This window comes from Aphis gossypii, chromosome 2 (assembly GCF_020184175.1).
Source record: "Aphis gossypii isolate Hap1 chromosome 2, ASM2018417v2, whole genome shotgun sequence".
Lineage (NCBI taxonomy): Eukaryota > Metazoa > Arthropoda > Insecta > Hemiptera > Aphididae > Aphis > Aphis gossypii.
This window is the reverse complement of record NC_065531.1, coordinates 31,743,752-31,763,474: the sequence shown is the minus strand read 5'-3', so window position 1 is coordinate 31,763,474 and position 19,723 is coordinate 31,743,752. Positions and strand designations below refer to the sequence as shown.

The following is a 19,723-nucleotide window of genomic DNA, read 5'->3' as shown; positions in this document are numbered from 1 at the left end:
TTTTTCAAAATTCCCGACAAGTGTCCATTTAAGCTTAATAATATATTTATCGTTCCACTGAGTATAATATACAATAAGTAAATATATTATTTAATGGTTTTATAACAAAACAGGCATCGTATGATATTTCCTGTGTTATGTAGGCAAATACAAATGCCATAACTCGAGTCCAACACATCATAAAAACGAGTCTGCGATAAATTCAGTTTGTCGAGAACATTCCGAACATGTGATTTATGTACTTTATTACAATATAAGACAATATTCCCTCGGGATGTACCGCATCACTGCAGCAACACCGTTTAGAGGTACCTAACCGTTGCAGCGAGACACAAAATAATAATAATAATATGACGACAACAACGACGACGACGACGACGACATCGAACGACATGGAATAATAATATTATCATATTTTAACTACGATAATAGATTAGTATTTACACCGCAAATACGAAATAAAAAGATTATGATAATATAAGGGCCGGAAGGAGGCGGTGGCGGTGGCGTGTGAATGGATTTGTCGACCGTAAACCGCAGGAGGTGCGCTCACGTGTAATTTGTCTTGTACGCCACCGCCGACGCCGCGGCGGTCATTATAATGTCCGTTCAGCCACGCCATCGATATAGTGGTGAGTGGTGGTGACAAAACGAGAGAAATGCGACCGCTGTTTCGACGAAAATGCTTATTCGTTGTCCGTCACACAATATAATATTATGCATTTACGCTTAACGTGAAGCCTGAGTGACGAGTTATTACGTAGGTATATTACACAATGATATATATTATTAGTTATTACTGTTTAGTGGTAGAATGATAACACCATAGCCATCTCAATAAAGTTATGATAATGTACAAAATATTTCATAGTTACGAATCTACTACTATTTTTTGTAAAGATAAGCATGTTAATCATACTATACAATAAACGGAAAACGATATAAATAAACGCCGATTTCGAAAATCAATAAATATGTTGACTATTAATTAGCATTTCATTTAAGTGTGTGCAATGCTATTGATTCTGTTACGTGCCATAGTAAGTATAGTCAATATACATTTATTTAATGATGACCCTGTAAAATCCACGCTTTTCAAAGTACATACACCAATATATTTTCACTGTTCAGTTATTATTAAGTGTAAAACGACAGAGATGAAAAATTCTACTGTATCGTCTTTTCAAACAAGATGATCGCGTCATAACTTAAAGATTTTTTAAATTTAAAAGTTATCGGTCAGTTTGACATTCAAATTGTCTGACCCAGAACATAACTGATATAAAATGTTTTATAGTAACTTTTTTTTTATTAAATTAACCCAACTAAACAAATACTTAATAACTTTATCTGGATTGGGTACCAATCCAGATAAATTTAATCGGTAACTTTTATTAATCCCCATTGAAATTGAAACAAATCATACATCATAAATTACTATTTAGAAGATAATATTACATTTTTATATTACATACATTTTTTTATTATTACTAGCGTACAATATTTATATAATTATATTCAATTTTTAATTTTTCCTTTTTAAACGCAATTATTATAGTAGCACTCAGCTGACTGCTGATACGAAATCTTAAAAAATTATAAATTATATTTTTTTATGCATTATCCGATATACATATATATGTATATAAATACTATAAAGTTCAGCAAATATTTTGGTATTTTAAGCTTAAGTAGGGGAAAACACTTGAAGATTGTAATCAATTGTTGTAATTGGTATTTGTATGCATGCCCAAAGCGGTGCGGGCTTTGCAGGAGGCGCCTTTAACAACAAATATGCCGACGGGTTAAAACAAGTAACATGAGAATATTAAATTCAAAAATAAAAATATTATGAACGCACGTTTAAATTCCATAATGTTCCGATCAGATAAAAAAAAAACAAATTGTCGGCAAAATCATAGTAATAAAAAATCCATTGATTAGGCGAAAAATGCTCAGACCATGAGATCATTATAATATATAACCGTGAGTCCATGAATACGTGTTATTTACTACTATTAACCGAATAAATTGTATATTATTACATTAAATCGAGTGGGGAGATATAAGAATGCAAACTATAGTAGGAGTAAATCCCTACGTTTATAAATAATTACAAGCCACATTAAATGTACGACGAACAAAGATTTAGAGGGGAGACATAATATATAACATAGTCAAAATGCAATCTGTTTGGTCTCTTTATTAATAATGGTTGTTCCTTGTTCCATACAAAATTACGTACAAATACATATTTTGGCGGGGTGAATACAAATACTAAGAAGAAAAAGGGTTACGATGAATTCTCAGCAGGAAGCCATTTGTCGGACGACCCGGCGTTTTGAACGTCAAAGGGATTATTATAAGTGCTTGTCGGTGGGGTGCATACAAGAACCCCTGTTAAAAGGTAGCCTTTATTTTCAACCCCTTAGTATCATCATCAGTCAACAGTCATTTTCATCACCGGTGCGCGTAACACCGTTAAATGATCTACCTTCAGGCAACAATGAAATTGTTATATTCATTATTACATAGGTATAGATCAAACACTGACCTGCTGAGAAAATGAGGTCCGTTTAACTTTTTGACAGTTAAATTCCTAAACAATATATTGAGGTTTGTTCTTCACCCTTTTTATTAAGGAAATAGTTTAACAACTATCAACTACCATGAATAACATTTTATTTAAATAAGTTAAAGAAGAAAGACGTGACGTTTAGTTTGTTTTGCCGTTTTGCATAATATTATCTTTGTACAATCTTGAATATAGTAGTTTCGGTAATATTGTTCAAGTATTATGTATAGGTATTGAGAAATAATTATATAACACAAAAAACTTTTTTTACCGACAAATTTAATTTAGCTAATTAGTTTCTATTATACAAAATGTGCATCTAAATTCTAAATTCTAAATATTTAATTTAAATCCATCGTATTTTAAAGTTTTATTTTTATCAGAAAATGTTCTCATTTATAAAAGTTGATAACATTGTTTTATGAAACATGTTTTATTTTTTTAATTATTACTAAACATTTTAATTTTTATTATACTTTACATTTTTTTGATATGAAATATAACAATCAATAAATAAAAATAGATAATATATGTCATAACTTATAATATTTAATACCAAAATAAAAATAAAAAGTGTTCAATACCTAAGATTAAAGTTTTACGATATTAGCATTTAGTATATCTATCAAATATAATATTTTTAGTATTGCTTATTGTATCTGAATTGTGAATTTAAATGCTATACTCATTTTGTTGTTGTTTATTACTTCATAAAAAAAATTAAACCCGGTCAACATATTTTATTAAAAATGATAAAAGTAGTACATCTTACATGTTAATTAAACAAAAATGTTAGGTTATTTGTTTAAGTTTTAAAGTTCTTATAGCTTTCATTAAGATTCTATAGTACGCACTAATACTAATTTATAAAAATATTATATCTTGGGTACTAAATTAGGAATTACTAATTTATTGTATAGTATTTTATATTTTATAGTTGTCTTAATTTGCAACACTTTTGTAATTTATAGTTTATTAGGTAAATACGTTTGAGAAACTGTTTCACAGACATTATAATTTATAATAATAGGATACACAACCGTGTAGTTATTTGCTACGGTATATAAAGTACATATAGATATATTAGTAACTTAAAACTGGACAGTATACCTATCTATGACAAAACCTGTATTTCGAAAAAGTGAATGAAGTTTATCTGTCGTGAACGTGCTAGAGTAAATTAAGACATATACGCACGCATTCGCAATACTTATCTTCATCCCCTTCTGCTCGTGTCCACCCTATCCTCGATCACATAATGTATTTACAGTCATAATTTACGAACGTGTGTAGTTATACCTGCAAATGAGCGAACACAGGTGTGGAAAAATGGTAATCATTTCAAATTGCACATCCGCTGCACGCGCATATAATAGGTTACTGCGTGATTTGAATATTTATGCAGTTTAAAAGAAAAGAACGTCCTCGTAGCGTGTACCATCACAGTCAGCGTGTAGCAACACACGGCCGGGCCCACACGAGTGATGGCAACCCACTCGATGAACTCCGCGCACCTCAGCTCTAGTCATATACGACTTTATTTTGATGGTGTGACGGACGTTTTCAATACAAATTAAATCGTCCTGTAAATTTGTAGTATTCATAAAAAAATCTTGCATTAATGTACGCGTATAATATTCATATACATATATTTTAATACATGTACCTACATATTATATAATGTTTCGTATTATTATTTCCATGTATGAATATATTTTAAATAGATAGGTACTAGACAATAAAAAAGTCAAGAATTTTTATCGGACAAGTAAGGCTGTTATACATATACATATATATAACTTATTAACTTATTGTAACAAATTTGGTATCGCAGATGATATGAGAAACAAATGTGAATAAATTATAAAGAAACACGATAAATGTCTATTTATGAACTATAGGTAGACATTTCTTAAGCCGTTTAATTCAATGATAAATAATAACAAAAGTAATATATAAATGACAATTGAAGTCCTTAGCTTAGAAATATCCCGAGTTAGGTTAGGTTTAAGTTAGAATTTAAAAGAATTTGTGAAAATTGAACTATACGGTCCACATGGCAAACGTGATTATTGATTCAAACTACTACATATTATACATAGTGTCATCACTAGAGTTCGGGAATTCTTACATTTGCATGTTTTTTTATAATGCTCGTAAAATGCTTTAGTAAGATGGAAATTGTTTTCGTGAAGTAAATAATTTAAATACAACATTTTATTGTGTAGGTACATTGTTTGCATATTTTGTCATATTTTGAAGAAAGAGCATAGGTATTTGGATTTTGAACATTTTATAACACATTAAAGCATTTTTTATATGTTTTAAACTTTATATGATGATTATTTTATTGACTAATATTAATGTTTGTATAAAATTCAAAAAAATAATATTCCAAAATAGTTTATATTGACTTCCAAATTGAAAGTGTTTTTATCGACATACGACGGCGTTCGTTTCCGCTGTGTTACTATTTATCAAATTACTAACATAATTCAGTATATCTTTTTTAATACGTTGTTTTAGTTTACGAGTTTAAAAAATTTTAAAATATCAGATAATAGTCATATTAGTCAATAGTAACTGAGTTCGGGAAAAATATATCTTATATACTGTAATGAAGATATTATTCTGTACTCTGTTTGAAACGAGTGTACCTAAGTGTTAATGGGGTTAGGTTAGGTTAGGTTAGGTTGATGGGTGATTTATTGTCACACATATTAAAAATTCAAAAACATTAAATCAGCAGAGCGCTCAGAGCAGTATAAAAAAAAAGTCAGATTAAAAGTGTACAACAGTTAGTATTTACACGTCTATGTAGTTAAAAAAATTATTAATACAAATTTTGCATGTTATAACTACATATTATTATGATAATTTAGACTTCATATTTGTCTGCATATTGTAATGACTATTAGTTATCACACAATTATAATATGTACATTGTATTTTGTTATGAAAAATGAATTCTACGTTTTTTTAATAATCCAATCTTTAAAATAAGTCATTTAAACACAAATTATTTAAAAAGTATACGAGTAGCTCATAAATATGAACAGACTAAAAATCCAACAAACATATTATCATAAGCATAACATTAATAATAGTATTTTATACATATAAATTAACAAAAACGACCATTAGATACATCGCATTATAAATAAACTTCAGTTGTATAATTATACGATTAAATATTGAAGAAAATTACCGTAAACATTTGCATAAGAAAGTAATTGAAATATTTGTGAATAATTAAAATAATGGTCCTACTTGAATAAATGTTATTTATATACAAATTATAGAATACATTCAATCTTTAAAAAGAGTTAAAGTTGTTTTATTAATATTATCACTACAATGTTAAATACCAAATGTATAACTTAACAGAACTTAACAAATATTTAAAAAAAAAACACACAAAAAATAGTCTTAAGAACAAGAACGTGTATCTGATTTGAACGAACATTTCAATAAAATAGTAATTATTGTAGCAGTACACAAATCATAGCATTTAATATTATAATTTTAAACATAAAATATATGAATTTATAACTGCGGGTGATTTAGTTTTCAGCAAATGTCTACTGTTGTACCAATATTATGTAATACTTTACAGCATACACTGTACCTAAATATCTCCATGATATATTGTATTTTTCTACTTTAAATACACATATATAGGCATTGTACAGGGTTTAGATCTCCAGCGCGTGATATATATGCACGCAATCGGTGATTTATGCCTACCTGGTTGTCTGTAGCATGATGCGGACGTGTCACCAGCTAATGTGCCCAGTTTCCATTGAGTCGGGACCACATAAAAACGGACCTCCCATGGATCACACATATTCGTATTATATACCTTTTTACAATTGCTGTTGTTTTTATTATTATTATTTAAGTTTTTTTTTTTTTACACACTCATAGTAAAGTGAATAACGCGTGTACAAAAGTTTTTACGGTATTATTTATACATTTACACAGTACCCTAAACATATTATCCGTTGCCATTGTGAAAGCCGGTATCCATTCATTCTTTTGTTTATACGCCTTGCGTGGTCATTAATGGTGGAAGACCTAACCCCAACGTCCCGCTCAAATTGGATTATAATATTATGTAGGTATTAAGCCATATGATGTACCACAGAAATACACACACCGCTGGACTAAACTTGCATTGAACGAATAAGAGATTATCTATACGAATAAGAAGTACATATGTTCGAATTAGGAACAATTAGGTACATATTTAGAACCATATGGTAATTTTTATATATTTTTATTATAAATAAACACAAGATAGGTAAGTATGTATAGTAAGATTTTTCCAATTTTTTATACTTGTTTTGTGTAATTCTATGATTGTTTACTCTATTATTATTAATTATTGTAATTACTATTCTCATTTATATAATTCCAACACTGCAATGATTTGAGCAGGTTACCTACCTGTACGCAGTTTATAGTGTATTGCAATATTATATATGCACATATTTATATGTAAGTCTCAGATTTTAAAACATAATAAGCAATAAAAAAAAGCACACAATTGTTTTAAAAAAGCAAAAAATAGCATATTAGTTTTTAAAAAAGTAAAAAAAAGCATGACCAAAATGAATATCTGGAAAAATTTGAGACAGTATTACAGTGAAATATGAAAGTAAGTTTTGTAGGTACTAGTATCAATGCAATTTAAACAATTATAATATTATGTAATGCAATAGTCAACACAAATTTAATTTATACAACAGATGTTTGTTATCTATTAAAAAAAAAATTATAGGTACCTACTATGTATGCATATAATAAGTCTATGTTACCAAAAAAAAAAATTTTGAAAAATGGAGAACTTAAATTATTTACGAATGTACATTTTACATACTTGCAGTAAAGTTGTGAGTGTAACAAGGTACATAGTGTTAACTTCGAGTGTAAAGTAATAAACTTTGGTATGAATTTAAAAACATATTAAAAAACCAAATTGAAACATTAAGTTCTGATGTATTACGCGAATATGTTGATACTGGTTGTCAAGTATATACAGAACTTTCATAGCATAAAATAAATTAAAGAATAAAAACCAAACAAATAATAGAATGAAAGATTGAAACAACTTTTCCAATAAGTCAGAGTCAGACTGTCTAATAAAAACGTATTAGACTCATATTAGTCAAATTAATTTAAAAGGCATTAGCCATTGCTGAAAAAAACAAAATGAGTACAGTAACTAGCAAGTTTTCTTATTATAAGGAATTAAGGAAATATTAAATAAAAAGTAAAAAAGTCGGCAAGTGGGTACCGCTCTGCTGTACATTAGGGGGTGGGGTAGACCTCGGACTAGGGTAGATTAAATTTGAATGCAATGATAAGTATCATTGTATACGAAAAACGATTCTGAACGGAGATGATTTGTCAGTCTATAATATATTATAATTAAATATTGTCATATATTCTATTTTGAAACAAATATTCCGATTTCATAAAAATTTAAAACTCAAACGCTCAAAACATTTTTCCTATAATGACTCTTAAAATATTCTCTATAGCTTTTTGAAGCAAAACTTATGGAAAATCTTGTATTAAATTTTCTACTCTTAGCTACCTATACAAACAATTTTATGAATTTCGAACTACAAAATAATTTGCAAATATTCATGATTTTGACGAATTTTTGTCAAAATTTGAACTTCAAATGCTTATAAAAAAAAATTGTGCCTATGTATTCTTATAATTTTTTGATCACTATAAGAATAACTTATGAGGAACTTTGTATTAAATTTTCAAGTATTTTGATAGGGCCAAAAAAATTTTATCGACACTTCAAAAATATTTTTTCAGAAAAATTGAAAATTTCAGTTGTCTATAAATAGCTCAAAAAAAGTCAAAATATTTTGAAATTTAAATCACGTAAAGAAAACGCGAATCTTAATAACTGGTAAAATTTTCAAGTATCTACGACTTATACTTTTTGAATAATAACAAATATCAAAAATCGTTTGAGGCTAAACTGTTATTTAACGCGGTTTTTGTAAAAATTTAATTTCAAACACTCATAAAAATTTTTTGCCTGAATCCGGTAGAGTTTTTTTACAGATATTTGAAGAAAAATGTATGGAGAACCTTGTACCAAATTTTCAAAACTTAGTTATAAAAGAAAAAAATTTTATGATTTTTCAACTTCAAAATTACTTGCAAATTTTCGCGTTTTCGACAGATTTCGTAAAAATTTGAACTAAAAACGCTTATAAAAAAAAATTGTGACTAACGATTTTTAATTTTTTTTAGCTACATTAAAAACAACTCATAAGGAACCTTGTATTAAATTTTCAAAACTTTTTGGTCATCCAAAAATTTTATCGACACTTTAAAAAAAATTTTTCAAAAAAATCGAAAATTTCAGTGGTCTATAAATAACTCAAAAAAAGTCAAAATTTTTTGAAAATTTAACTATATACGGATACCACTGACATTAACATTTGGTGAAAATTTCAAGTATTTTCAGTGATTAGTTTTTGAATTACAACCATAAAAAAAAATCGATTTGGTCGAAAACTGGTTTTGCTTAAAAATTGCCGTTTTTCCGTCATTTTTTTTTGTTTTTCTCGATTTTTTTGAAAACTGTTGGAAAATGTTAACTTTTTACCTCTATAATGCACCAAGGATATTCACTTTTACATCGGAAACCACCCCCATAGTTTGAAATTGGAGCATTATTTCGACTAGTTATGCTGTACACAGACACAAAAAAAAAAAAAAAAAAAAAAACACACATCATTGTAAAATCAATACATTCATCACTTCGTTCAGAATCTAAAATAAATAGTTTACAACAAAATATTTAAGTATATTATAAAAATACTTTAGTTCACTACAACAATTTTCAGTGATTTTATTTTATTACTACTGATCTACGTTAGAATGTAAATATAATAGGTACTTAATAAACACAAAACCTAATAAACTATCAATAATAATATTTAATTTTCCATATAGGTATTGTAAACAGTTTATATTATAAAATATAAATAGTGCTGAATAATAATAATAAAAAATAATAATAATAAAAGTAGTTTCGAGTACAATTTACTTCAGAGTTGCTTGTTCTCATCGTCGTCTACAATATAGTAATAAATAATATAATAGCCAATTGTTTAACGACCAACGGTATTTTAATTTAATCACCGAGTGCGTCGCAGATAACTCATCATTCACATACACACACAAGTAGTTATAATTATTATAACAACGATTCCGTATAGAATACAAATTCAAAAATCGATACATGTATTATAACTAGGTATATTTTAATATGTACAAGTATAATATAACGAGTGACTAGTCGTTATGTATTATAAAGTATTAGGTATGTTCATTATACTTACTTATGCGTAAAAGATTGCCGTTCTTCTGTGTTCCTCCATAGGAATTCGAAGAACAGTTGAGGTACGATATCAAGTTGTAATTTTAGTTGTACCTCATGTGGCAAATACACTGAGACGTATTTGAGAATCGAATAAAAAAATCGATAAATACAAAAAAAAAATAAGGAAAAATAGCTGTTTAAAAAAAATAATTTATATAATAAAATTATCTTAAATATTAAAAAACTTAGGTAATAATTTAAAATGTAAATTTTCTCGGATTGTTACTCACTAAATAATGTTAGCATAATGTAAAATACATAATATAAGTAATAGTTTTAAGTTTCGTAGAATAATATTTTTAAATTATAATAAAACAATGACTACCATTATTCATTGTTTATATATTATGTAATTTCATTCGAATTTTAACTTTAAAAAAGTCGATAAAAAATAATAATGCTTATATTAAATTATTATTAATTTATTAATTTTAAATTATACCATCAGGAATAACATAATTAGTTTTAAATATTCATAGATTATTTATATAGTAATTACTAATTAAACTATAATCAAACTTGAAATAATTAAAAATAATTTTACTGGTTCAGGGTTCTCAATAAAAACATAAATACATTAAGTAAGTATTAATTTTTCCTAATAAGTAAATAATAAATATTTTATTTATTTTCTATTTTTATAATTCAGAAGAATATACAAAATGAGAATAATATGAAACTTATAATATTTATATAATTCTATAATAAGTGTGTGTTTTGTATTAAATTTTCAGCAACATTGACCCAAAAAATAATTTTTAGTAACAATTATAGATACTAATAGAACAATTGGAAATTTGTCATGGCTATAAATAGTTCAAAAAGAGTTAAAATATTTTGAAAATAATAATGTATAAACATTTAATGGAAATTATAAATGCCTATAAAGTTATTGCATATTCAATCAAACATCAACCGTTTGAAAAATCAAACATTTCAATTGGCTATAAATAGCTCAAAAAAGCCATAACATAAAAATTTAACTGTGTATAGACTGAGAGTATATAAACAATCAATTTTTATCGAAAAATGGTTTTACGTAAAAATTCCCGTTTTTCCGTCACTTTTTTTTTGTTTTTTTGAAAAATTCTTAATTTTGACGTCTATGCATCAAGAATATTCAGTTTGCAGATGTTATGATAACAGAAAATTTCATTATTATATTTATGGACACAATGAGTTAAAGATTTATACGGATCATCAACCATTGGTGTCAATAGTGAGAAAAAGTTTAGATAAAATTGAAAACAATAGATTAAAAAGATTAAAATTAAAGTTAATAAATTATAGATTTACATTGGAATATTTACCTGGTAAATATATGTATATAGCTGACTTATTAACAAGAAATATAATTCATAAAGATGAGAATGATGATGAATCGTTAAGAGATCTGATACATACAGTAAAAGTCACAGAATTAAAGTATAGCACAGATAAACTTATTGAATTAAAATTAGAAACAAATAAAGATGAAATATTGAGTAGAGTAAAAGAATATTATTTATATGGGAGGCCAAATAAGTTGAAAGAAGAAAGTGAGATGAATCATTTTTTTAAAATAAGGTCAGATTTAACAGTAGAAGATGAGTTAGTATATTTTGAGAATAGAGTAATCATACCAACAACTTTAAGATGTAGTATATTGAAACAGTTACATGGCAGTCATCAGGGAGTATCTAAGACAAAAGAATTAGCGAAGCAACATGTGTATTGGCCAGGTATTGCATCTAATATTACTAATTTAGTTCTGGCATGTACTATTTGTAACAAGTACACTAGAAGTAATAGTAAGAATGAGCTACTGAACCATGAGATTCCTGATGTACCATTTGATAAAATTGGAGTAGATATAGCTAGTTATGGTGGAAAGGATTATTTAATTATAGTGGATTATTTTTCTAGATGGGTAGAGGTAAGTAAATTAAAGTGGAAAACAGCAACTGAGCTAACAAAAAAATGTAAAAAAATATTTTCAAGGTTTGGCATCCCTAGTGTCTTAATAGCAGATAATATGCCGTTCAATAGTTTCCAGTTTAGATTATTTGCAAAACAGTGGGGATTTGTAATTAATAATACAAGTCCGAATTACCCAGTCAGTAATGGGCTAGCAGAAAAGTATGTAGGTTTGATAAAGAACATGATTAGAAAGTGTAGTGAAACTAATGGTGAAATAGAAGATTTTTTACTAAACTACAGAAACACCCCGTTAGTAAATATTGGTATGTCACCTGCAGAGCTGTTACAAAAGAGGAGGTTGAGAACAAAATTACCTATTAAGGACATACAAGCTAAAAATATGAATATAAATGTAAGAGAAAAAATGATTGAAAACCAGAAAAATCAAAAAAAATATTTTGATAAAAAAGGGACAGTAAAAGAAACAACGTTTGAAGAAAAAGAAAAGGTTTGGCTACAAGATAAATTTAAAAAAACATGGAGTGAGGCAACAATTATGAAAAAGCTAAAATGGCCCAGATGTTACTTAGTTAAAGATTCAAAGGGAAGAGAATTAAGAAGAAATATAATATTTCTTAGGAAAAGGAAAACAATAAGCTTAGAGTTTGAGGAGGAAGAAGATAAAGAAATGACAGATGTAGTGATGACAAACAATCATAATGTAAGTGATACTGATAAAATAAGAAGGTCAGAGAGAACTAGTAAAAAACCAGATAGGTTAATATATTATACAAAATAATGAGGGTTAAATATTTAAATAAGTTAAAGTTATGTTTTATATATAATATATTGTATTATTATTATAAGAAATAAAATAAGGTTCTATAAAGTGTATTATGATATATATAAAAAAGAATTTATTGTAATGTTTATAAATATTGTATTAGTTGAGTAACACTTATAATTTATATGATTATTTATTGATGTATGTTATTTGTTATTGTTATAAATCTTATTAAACTAAAAAGGAGGATGTTATGATAACAGATTATTATCATTATTATTATTATTAGAGGTTATGTTATTATTTTATATTTTGTATACACACACACAGATACACAAAACACGTTAAATGTTAATATATTAGATTATTAAGTTGACAAGTTGTTCATCATGAGTTTGTAATGTTATTAATATATTATAATGATGTAATTATTAATAAGTGTAATAAAATAGTTTTTAAATATGATTCATTACATCTTGATTAAAACAGCAGAAATTTTAAATTGCAGCATTATTTCTACAAGTTATGGTGTATCATAGACACATAACAACAAAACAAAACAAAAACATCATTGTAATTTGTAAGATCAATACATTCATCACTTTGTTTATAATCTAAAATATTAGCTACCAATGAAAATTAACTACTCGGGGTAACGTCAGCTTGTTTTCTTTTCCTAAATACAACGCTGCATATACCATATTACAATATTGAATATAATATCATTGTTGTTACATATTATTGTACAACAGGACTGTCAAAAAACCAACCTGGCTTACTCGTTTATAAATATACATACTATATTAAACATTTCATAACATAATATTCTATTCTAGCGATTGACAACTATCTATGCCAAGTGCAATGTGAATTTTAATGAAGCTATAAAAGTAATTTCCAAAATATGTACCTATAAGAAATAATAATATATAGTGGGCGTTGCATGTAGACGCGCTAAAAAAACTTTAAAGGTAATATATACGTAAGGGTAGTAACTGTATAGGGAAAAAATATTATCAATTAAAATATAATAGATATAATATTAAGTAGGTACCACCGTGCCACATTTTCATTTCTGTGCACTATAATGATAAAATACGTATACGAATGTAATACATTAATGTCATAATATAGATGTCTACATAATAATATTATTATATCCATATTGATGACGTTCGTATCATATTTCATGGAAGAGTATTTCAATAAGATACATTCGTAAGATTTATTACCAATAAATGCATGTGTCGTTGACATTTCCATGTGATTTATGTAAGGCTATCAATAAAACAAAGTCCGATCAATTATAATATATTATATATGCATCCATACATGGTTTTGTACAGCAAAACGTATAAATCTTTTCGAAATATAAATTCTATCTAATAATTATTTTTTAATAAAATTATTCTATATATCAATTCGTGCGATCACGAAATAGGTACTACCTAAGCATACATATTTTTATAGCAGTGTTTGATTGAAGATCGTCTAAATAATTAATTTATGATCAAATAAAATATAACAACAGTCAAATGAACATTTATTTTATTTTTTACAAATATATTGTTTTGTTATGTACCAGTGTGCCAGTGTCAAATCGTCGAAAAAATTGATAACCACAAATTATATTTTCGATCATCTTAAACTTATAAATTAGAGTAATATTTTAACAACAAATTTATTAAACTAACTTAATCTGGATTCACGTCATGATACGTTGGACATTTTTGATTGACATTACTATTATAAAATATACTAATATACAAATATCTGATCTTCAGGAGTTAGTTCAGTTGTACATTATCTGCGGCTCGTTATTTTTGTTAGGTATGTGATTGTAACCTTTAGTATGGTTTATACTAGGAATGTGGTTGTAACGAGGTACGTGGTTTTAACCAGGTAAGTGATTTATACCAAATACGTGGTTTTTACCAGGTATGTGGTTGTAACATGGTATGTGGTTTATACTAGGTATGCAATTGTAATGTGGTATGTGGTTTATACTGGGTATAGGGTTGTAACTTGGTATATGATTTCAACCAGGTATGTGGTATTAACCAGGTATGTGGCTTAAAGGCGGGTTCACAACTTCCCGTGTCGTGTCGTGTCGTGTGAAATTGTAATATAAATTCGTTCCCGAATCAGGACGATACCAACTTGATAACCATAAATTCTACCGTAGTATCATGGTACCACGGTTATCAAATTTTACGCGGGTTTTATATATTTATATAATATACCAAGTCGTGAACATTGTAACCAGCACGATCAAAAGTTGAATTAATTCAACTTCGCGGTAATCGCGGTATCGTGTTGGTCGACACGAACATATTTTATTATCACATTTTAGTAAACCAATCAGAAAAAAGGATTTTACACGACACGACACGGCACGGGAAGTTGTGAACCCGCCTTAACAAGGTAAGTGGTTTATACTGGGTATATGGTTGTAACCTGGTATGTGGTTTATACTAGGTATATGGTTGTAACTTAGTATGTGGTGTTAAACATGTATGTGGTTCTAACCAGGTATGTGGTTGTAACTTGGTATGTGGTTTTAACCAAGTATGTGGTTTATACCAAATACGTGGTTTTTACCAGGTATGTAGTTGTAACATGGTATGTGGTTTATACTAGGTATGTAGTTGTAATGTGGTATGTGGCTAATACTGGGTATAGGGTTGTAAATCGGTATGTGGTTTTAACCAGGTATGTGGTTAACCAGGTAAGTGGTTTATACTGGGTATATGGTTGTAACTTGGTATGTGGTTTTTACCGCGAGTGTGGTTGTAACCAGGTTAGTGGTTTAAACTAGGTATGTTGTTGTAACGTGGTATGTAGTTTATACTGGATATATGGTTGTAACTTGGTATATGATTTCAACCAGGTATGTGGTATTAACCAGGTATGTGGTTTAACCAGGTAAGTGGTTTATACTGGGTATATGGCTGTAACCTGGTATGTGGTTTATACTAGGCATATGGATGTAAATCGGTATGTGGTTTTAACCAGGTATGTGGTTAACCAGGTAAGTGGTTTATACTGGGTATATGGCTGTAACCTGGTATGTGGTTTATACTAGGTATATGGTTGTAACTTGGTATGTGGTTTTTACCGCGAGTGTGGTTGTAACCAGGTTAGTGGTTTAAACTAGGTATGTTGTTGTAACGTGGTATGTAGTTTATACTGGATATATGGTTGTAACTTAGTATGTGGTTTTAACGGGTGGCATTACTTGGAGTTTTCTTTTTGTCGGTTTCGCTACATTTATGTTTAGCATGATTTTGGTTAATCCTTTCCTGCTTCGACTACCACGGTTCTGGCTTGTTCTATGAACTGCCATCCGATGTCGATGTTCATTTCTAAGTACTTGATGCAGCTATTGGATGACACAATTGCCATCAATTTTGATGTCAATGTCGTTGTTGGTCTTTGCGTTTGTTATGACCATCACCTTGCACTTGTGCACAGATAATGACAGCCTGTTAGAGTTAACCAGTCGTGGACCTTCTGTGCTGAGCTCCATAGCAGTTGCTCTAGTTTAATAGAGTTGGTGGCTTTCACGAAGTCGTCCGCAAACGCCAGGTATTCTACACCGAGCATCTGGCGAGTTCGCAGTTAATCGTTGTAAAGAATATTCCACAAGGGGAGCACAAAAACTGACCCTTGCGGTACTCCACATGTGAAGTTTTCCTCGAATTCCCCTTACTCGAAGCACAATAGGTGGTTGAGCTTATGCGAAGTTCTAATTTTACTTATTACACCTACGTGGTCCACGATCCTATGCTGTCGGATTGCCTACCTGGAAATTTTTGTTGAGTATAAGTTGATCTTTATCGGTGATTACTAACTACTTAACAATCAAACACGTGATTCGACCTTAACTTTTTATTACGTACGAAACAGCGCCAGGCTTATTTCAACGTTAGGAGGTTGGGCTATTTACCCTAGATGAATAGCATTGTTGATTAACGATTTACATCGGTTGATAACCAATAATTGCTAGACACTCAAACTCAGCTTTCAGATTTTCGTACTTTTGTGCTCTCCGAAATATGCGAAGACCATAGCGAGTTACATAGACAGCTTGTTATAATACAAATTATATAATAGTTATTTATTATTAATTTTATAAATTAGTGAAACGAATCGTTTTAATTTTGAATTCAATAAATCATAGAAATCATTATTAAAAACTACCAAACAGTCAGTGAATTATGAATAAATACATATCACGCCAAAATTAAATCCTAAATATGTCCCTGGTACTATACCATTCAAAAAATTGGTTTTATAACATATGAGTTGGGAAAAGTTTAATTATATTGGCATCATCCATCTATCTTAATGTATCATAATGAATTGTCAACCCAAGTATTGACTATATTATATATATATATAAATTATGTCGTAAACACCTAAACGTTTGTAATAGTTGTGAGTATAAAATTATACAAGTAATAATTTTATACATAAAAATAATTAATATTTAATAGTAGATAGAGGTATATCTAAAAAAATATTTTTTTCATTGTGGAACATATTATAACAGCGACCAATTGAAACAGTTAAGGGCTTCGCGGTAATTATGTGTATTTCGTTTATAGCCAGACCCCAAATTTTGTGATCGTTCATGCCGTGGCTTTTTAACGTGGGATAATCTTACGGGTTATGCTGACCCACTCGTATATAATATATATATATATATATTTATGTTGTGTTACTTTTATTATAATTGCTGCAGTGTTTATAAAGCACCGCCGAATCGTCAAAAATCAAGTTCGATTGTCTTGTCTTCTTCTTCGTCGCCGGTTCGTTTGATCGCTCACACGCGCCACACAGATACATACAACATAATATATTCACGTATACAGCAGTGGCGGAGGCTTCAATGGACCGAAGACAATGGACGCTTTGTGCGAGCAACGAGTGTTTTCGGTACTTGCCTATGCGGCGTCAACATCCAGCATGTACCTACAACGGTTCGGTACTATTATTATTATATTATAATATTGTTTTTATTATTGAACGCATACGTACCTTACTCGCGGAATGTCTCATATTGATGTCCGGGGTCAAAGATGAATACCGGCACGCCGCCACCTACGCTTTTTTTACCTACATATGTGTAGTGTGCACGCATTGAACAGATGACGTCATTGGGTTTCATTCATAAACTCCAGTCGACGTGGTAACGACCGGCTGCTACAGTGGTGGTATAAAATAGTGGTATATTGGTATCTAGGCGGGGGTATAGAGTTTATATATAGGCGAGGAAACAAAAATCTAATAATAATATAATATAATTCTCCTCCTTTAATTAACCCGACGATTCACCTCTCCGTTGTATGATGGTTATTCCTTTACAACGATTGCGGTTTCTAAGTATTCGTTCGTTTATATCCGTTGTTGAATCTCTCTCGCTCACTCTGACGACTGACACCCTCTCTCTCTCTTTCTAACTCACTTTATCCGTATATTATATTTATTATTCGTTCATTGTTTATTGTAATAATAACAAGTCGTATAGTCCGCTTGTTTGGACGTGAACTCGACGACAATGAGCTAATCACTCAACCGCCCGCGCCTTTTTCGGTCCCGTGTCAGTCAACACCTCTTCTATAGTCTATATTATTATGTATGGACAATACACGCGTATGTATGTGTATGAGTGTACGTGCGCGCCGCACTATACACCTTTTTATATTCTGCGATGACGATGGTATGTGTGCGATATGGAAAGAACGACCGCTTTAACAATATATAAACGTGATGAAGATATTATTAATTGTGGTATACAATATTATAATATATCAAAACGATCGCGAAGCGGAAACCGCAGTTTCCGGACACAGAGCTCTGCAACGGTTTTAAATATAATATATTACATGGTATTAATGTGTGTTATGATTGTTGAACGTGTGACAGATGACTTTTACTCTGATGACCAATCAGATTTCACATATTTCACATAATATACTATAGTTATAATTTGTGTTAATAAAACAATATTGATAATTAAGTGTGCACAAAGCAAGGTTCAATAGCTCCAACCTAGTTTATTAATAAGGTAACAGGTAACTGGAATAAAAGTATTTTAAATGTGTATGAGTGATTTAATTATAATAAAGAACACAGTTATAGTGTTAGAAAAAACCTAATATTATAATAATTGATGATATAAGATAATAATATTAAGATTATAGGTACACTTATAATATTTAAAATTGCAAAAATGGATTTTAATAAATTTTATAAAACTTAAGGATTAATATTTCCTTTTCAAGCGTTCCCCCATCGTCTTAAGAATCAACTACTCACAATGTTCTCTCAACTTCAGATCTATTTTTATATCTTTTCTACTAGATATTGGTATTATTGGCAACAATGAGAACGCTGGATTTCTAGCTAAAAGTTTTTTTTCAAGCCACTCTTCACGTCTTATTCCAATTTAATCTCTTACTACACAGTCAATTCACCCATAAACTTTGAAAGCTAGAATAGAAAATCTTTATTAATCCTATAATATTGTCTTAGTTTTTTTTTAAATGTATCTCAAAATTCTCATTTATCCGTGATTTCCAGGTCTCAAACATAAGTCACACTGTAATTGTGGTATACTTCAGACTGCTTCCTGTAATCACTCTTTCCAATAAAGGCTCAATCATAGGCCTTCCTGCGCTATCTCCAAATGCAATGGTACTATATAGTTTGCAATAAAAATTCTTCTATTTCTTTTATTTGACCGCCATATTATATAAAATGTTCTAAGTATCATTCTTCACAGAATGTTCAACATTTTTAAAAATATATAATATACTATAATAGGTATTACATTTTATCTAAATTATTCTGTATATTTTTTGTTTTTCTTTAATGGTAAAAATTTATTACTAAAAAAATTTAATAAAAACAATTCATGTCAGCATTTTTTAATTAAAAACTAAATTCTTTTTTTTTTTTTTTATAAAAACTTACTGTATAATAACGTTTATTTATTAAAAGCAATAATGAATATTGTATTTTTGCATTTACAATC

At 28.9% G+C, this 19,723-nt stretch overlaps 1 protein-coding gene across 1 annotated transcript; it reads left to right on the top strand.

Moving 5' to 3' along the window:
- The first annotated feature begins 11,319 nt into the window (after positions 1–11,319).
- LOC126549774 (uncharacterized protein K02A2.6-like) lies at positions 11,320–15,405 on the top strand. The gene is made up of 4 exons (XM_050200140.1): positions 11,320–12,220; positions 12,368–12,618; positions 15,160–15,285; positions 15,394–15,405. Exons 1-4 carry the CDS (start codon positions 11,320–11,322, stop codon positions 15,403–15,405), a joined length of 1,290 nt encoding a protein of 429 aa, XP_050056097.1.
- Positions 15,406–19,723: the final 4,318 nt, after the last annotated feature.

Excerpts from the sequence above, each read along its gene's own strand:
- LOC126549774 (XM_050200140.1), top strand. The coding sequence starts at position 11,320 with ATGTATATAGCTGACTTATTAACAAGAAATATAATTCATAAAGATGAG. Across the intron at positions 12,221-12,367 it reads CACCCCGTTAGTAAATATTG|GGACAGTAAAAGAAACAACG; the intron begins GTATGTCACCTG and ends TTGATAAAAAAG. Across the intron at positions 12,619-15,159 it reads TGATGACAAACAATCATAAT|GTATATGGTTGTAACTTAGT; the intron begins GTAAGTGATACT and ends GGTTTATACTAG.